At 37.1% G+C, this 4,312-nt stretch overlaps 1 protein-coding gene across 2 annotated transcripts in view; it reads left to right on the top strand.

The window, feature by feature from the left end:
- Nucleotides 1-4,312, top strand: part of LOC122073044 — a 7,623-nt gene that overhangs the window by 899 nt on the left and 2,412 nt on the right. The window contains exons 3-4 of one of the 2 annotated variants that reach the window (XM_042637538.1): nt 27-324; nt 1,555-1,662. In XM_042637538.1, coding sequence (XP_042493472.1) covers nt 27-324; nt 1,555-1,662 — 406 coding nt within the window. The remainder of the gene's footprint in view (nt 1-26; nt 325-1,554; nt 1,663-4,312) is intronic. The other variant, XM_042637539.1, reaches the window with a different exon arrangement.

Here is a 4,312-nt window from a genome sequence, read left to right as displayed (position 1 = left end):
CCCCCCCCCCCCTTCATATATTCCAGGTATACACTACGCAATGCTGAATATAGGCTTTGCCTTGAAAAGAACTTTCAGATAGACGAAGGGAATTTCGAAAACCAAAAACCAGAAAATACTAAACCTGATGCTCAGGGGATGTCACCCGATGCAGACCAGAGAACATTCGATTTTTCTGGAGAAAATGACTTGTTAGGTAAAGCTGAAAGATATGAAGATGACCTATCATATGAGGGTCTGGGAATTCAAGGTATTGGTGAAATGACTCCTGAGGCTAGACAATATATTCTCCATTTGCAGACTCGCTTTTCTTCTGTCAAAAAGGTATGTGCTGATGCAATAGTTATTTTATTTTTTTTCAATATTTGCTTCACTTTGTGGTGTCTGACATTGAGTAACCTAAAACTAAATGATAATGACAGTTGCAGTGAGAAATAAAAGTGTGTTATATGTGGAGGGATTTCTGTTCATTGGCATAAGAGTATACTAGTTGACATGATTCGTTCGTTTCTGTTTTGCCCAACTATATCATATCTCATCTTATGCACAAGCCCGAATCCATTTTTCTGATTTCGTACACATTGATATTTTTATTGCATACCCACAAAACATGCATGTCCGTGACCTATATGTGGTTATATTGTTGTCCAAAAGCTTAGAAACTTTGATTCACTGGTTTCTTCCCCCAACCCTAAAATTGTTACTTCTCGCTCCTAAAGTCTTCTTTGAGATTGAGAATATACCCCCATTAAATTCTAATCATTGATATTTGGTGCATCACCTCTTGTTGCGCATGACGGACTGGTTGGAATATGTTGCTTGTTTCTTTTGGAATAGGTTGTTGGTTGGTTCTTGCCATCTGCATTTCTTCAGTCTTATTGTTTGATGTGTAAAGAAGCTTCCTTTGCTTTATTCTCTTCTCTAGTACAAACTTAGAGATGCAGGTGAAAACATCTGTTTGTCAGTGAATCGAATCTCTATTTGTCTGAAAGTTTTAACTAATGAAAAGAAGTTAGTGTCTTTTAGTTTAAGGCTCAAAGACCTTCAGAATGCAAATTTATTGATAATTTTCATGAGCTTACGTAGTTGAGTACATCATCGACCATGACTTCTGCATATTCTGAATTGTATCCATTATTAGTTTAGCTTGTATCTCTGATGCATGGAGGAACTCCATTGATTTTACTACTTTGCATGTGCTCTTAGTGCATGTTTGGGGGACGGCTTCGAAAAACAGCTTTTGGAGTTGCAAAGGGCCGGTCCAATGAGATTCCTAGTGATGGAACATTTACTGCTTCATGCAATAGCTCATAAGCTTGCCACCCCCAGCTTCTTGGTTTATTGGGTAGGAGGCAGTAAAGACTCCAACGGAAGGAATCTTATTGGAACCACCTTTTGCCTCTCAAAAAGCTGGTTTCTGAATGCTCCAGAAGTTGAGCCCAGAAGAATGTTAGTATATTTTCTCTCTGCAATAGGGGCTTATAAATGTATGATCGCAACCTTGTAGCTTATTTATTTTTATTGGTATTTCGTTGTCTTCTTTTTAACATGAAGGAACTACGTGAAATCAAAAGGAAAAATGCTGCTCTTCAAATGCAACAGTTTGTTGGAGAAGAAAAGAATGACTTGCTGGACTACCTAAGATCATTGCAACCGGAAAAGGTTTGCCTTTCTATATTTTGTTTTATTAAAAGATGTAGATGCTGGTGCTGCATTGGAAATAATTTTTAAAATAAGTACCTGTAGTTATGTATGAGACATTGTTGTCAATCTTCTATTCTTTGAAAATCTTGGGATATTACTAGCACTATCCTCCTTTAGATGATTTGTTAGATCTCCCCCCCCCCCCCACACACCTCTAATTTCTCTCTCCTTTCCCTGTCATTTTCTATGACTATGCAAGGGGCTAGTGGTTTCTAGGTTCATATTGAGGTAAGGCTCCTGATATGTTGATATAAGGTAAGCGGTGGAGCAGGGAGCATACACTCTTCATGCTGCTAACTTGCTCTTAGATTTCTGATTACAGAATCTTACTTGTGCTCGCTAACTTCCATGTTTTAGAGACGGTTATGATATTTGTAGTCTATGGGCTGGTCTCTTTCTTCACAGATCCTGCTACTCGATAGATATCCATGAACCATGGTTTTTCTATGAGGAGTTATTGTATGATATATTCAATGTTAACACATTCTTCTTTATTTTATGTTGGCACAAGCTTCTTCTTTCTTTTCTTATACTAAGTGGTTGCTTGTATAAGTATGGGAAGTGACGGAGACTGGTCTAACTTGATAATAAGTTTTGGAACGAGTCCAAGATAATAGGATCTCAACACCCAATAGTGATCTGATACGAATTTAACCACTTAGGCTCTCTTTGGTATAGTTTAAATTTATATTTATCTTACTAATAAACATAAATAGAGGCGATTGGCATGATTTATGACCCTTATTTCTTATTAAAATAAATTAATATATCAATAAATTCATAAACAAGTAGAGAGGTGTTTATGATTTATTGGGATAAAGCGATTATTATTGTTTATGCGCTAGACCATTAATTAGCACATGTTTTAATGGCTCAAACTAAGGGTAAAAGGATCAATTTGCATATTTTTATAAAAATCCCTTCAAATAGAGTCCAATCCTTTGGTGAAACCCGTTAAGAACATCCAACCTTTACCAAAAGAAAAGTTAAAACATCCAACGATTCTGCAATCTGCTCCTTCGTCCCTCTCTCTCTCTCATCTCGCCCAAGTCTCTCTCATCTCACCCAAATCTCGCTCTCGCACCTCTCACCCTCTCTCTGACTTCTTACCCTCTCTTTCTCTCTCTTCACCAAACTCTCTCTCTCTCTCTCTCTCTTTCTCTCTCTCTCTCACACACACACACGCACACACACACACACACACACACACACACACACACCCACACACCCAAAACCCTAGAAATCCTATGAATCGACCAATTAGATTCATTTGAATTGGGTTGGCATCTCTCTCCCCATCCCTAGAAATCCTATGGATTGACAAATCTAGATTGGCTGGAATGGGTTGGCTTCTGTCAATTCCAAGTTTTGACTGAATATCCCTGCCCTGCAATTGAGAATGAACAATATTACATAATGTATTCTACATTAGGCATGCTAAACCTACTTTTTTATTATATAATCTATTATATCTAGTATTGACCGAACGATTATTGTTTATAATCCATAATATGTTATTATAATTGATTATTAATAAATAGGTAATAAACATAAACATATACTATGCCAAAGAGAGCCTTAGTAGTATCTAGTCCTATAAATTTGTGAAGTCTTGGGGATATCAATATGTTCTTGGGGATCTCCATAGGTTGGTTTAATTGTTAGTTGTGAAAGACCTAGAAAATGTAAGGTTCATTAAATATCTTGGAAAGAGTCCCAATGTAAGTCCTTGGAAATGTAAAGACCATTAAGTCTAAGAGAAAGTCCCAATGAGTCTAGAACTCTCCCAACCACTCTATAAAAGGAGCCTATTCGTAAGCATTTTGAAAAAGTTAAGAATTTGAATGGCATTGAGTTTATACAATTCTTCTGTGAGAAACAGAGCTCCAGTGAGATTCTGTTCCTGCTGAGAGAGTTTTTTTTTTTTTTTTTTTTTGGGGGTGGGGGTGTTGATGAGATACTAGCCTAGGCTTGGGTGAGACTCTTCAAGTCATATCTTTCTTCTTCTATCTTATTTCCTCTATTCTGTCCATGTAAATAGCAAGTAAATTTGAAGTTATTTAGTTGTTTTACCATTTAGTCACAGATTTAAGATATTCCCTATTGTGCATCATCTCTTTCTAATCACTTTTGGGTGCTGAGATCCTGTTATCTTGGACTAGTTCTGAAGCTTGTTACTAGGTCAGACTAGTCTCCATTAAATAGTTTGTTACTAGGTTAGACTAGTCTCCATTAAATTAAGGTCTGTCTTGTGTCATTCCCTATATTGTTCTGGCATGATTCTGTACTTCTCTCCATGTCACCTCTACGACAATATGGGTACTGTAGGGGATTTGAAGAATCTGCAAACTGTGACCTGTTGATACCGACTCTCAAGGTGTTCAACAAAGTCTATTCTTGGATGATCTTTCACAGAAGCAAACGAAAAATTGTCTTTGGCTGCGTTTGGTAACGTTCCAGAAAAACGTTTCTGGAGTTTTTTCGTTCTATGGGAACGAAAAAACGGAACAAAACGTTTGGTGCATTTATGGTGTGTTTTGTTTTTTTTGGAAAAAAAAACGCTAGAAACAAGAATTGACGGAATGACGAAAGGTAGTTCCGTCATTCC

Source organism: Macadamia integrifolia, chromosome 3 (assembly GCF_013358625.1).
Source record: "Macadamia integrifolia cultivar HAES 741 chromosome 3, SCU_Mint_v3, whole genome shotgun sequence".
Classification (NCBI taxonomy): domain Eukaryota; kingdom Viridiplantae; phylum Streptophyta; class Magnoliopsida; order Proteales; family Proteaceae; genus Macadamia; species Macadamia integrifolia.
This window is presented reverse-complemented; position numbering and strand designations above follow the sequence as displayed.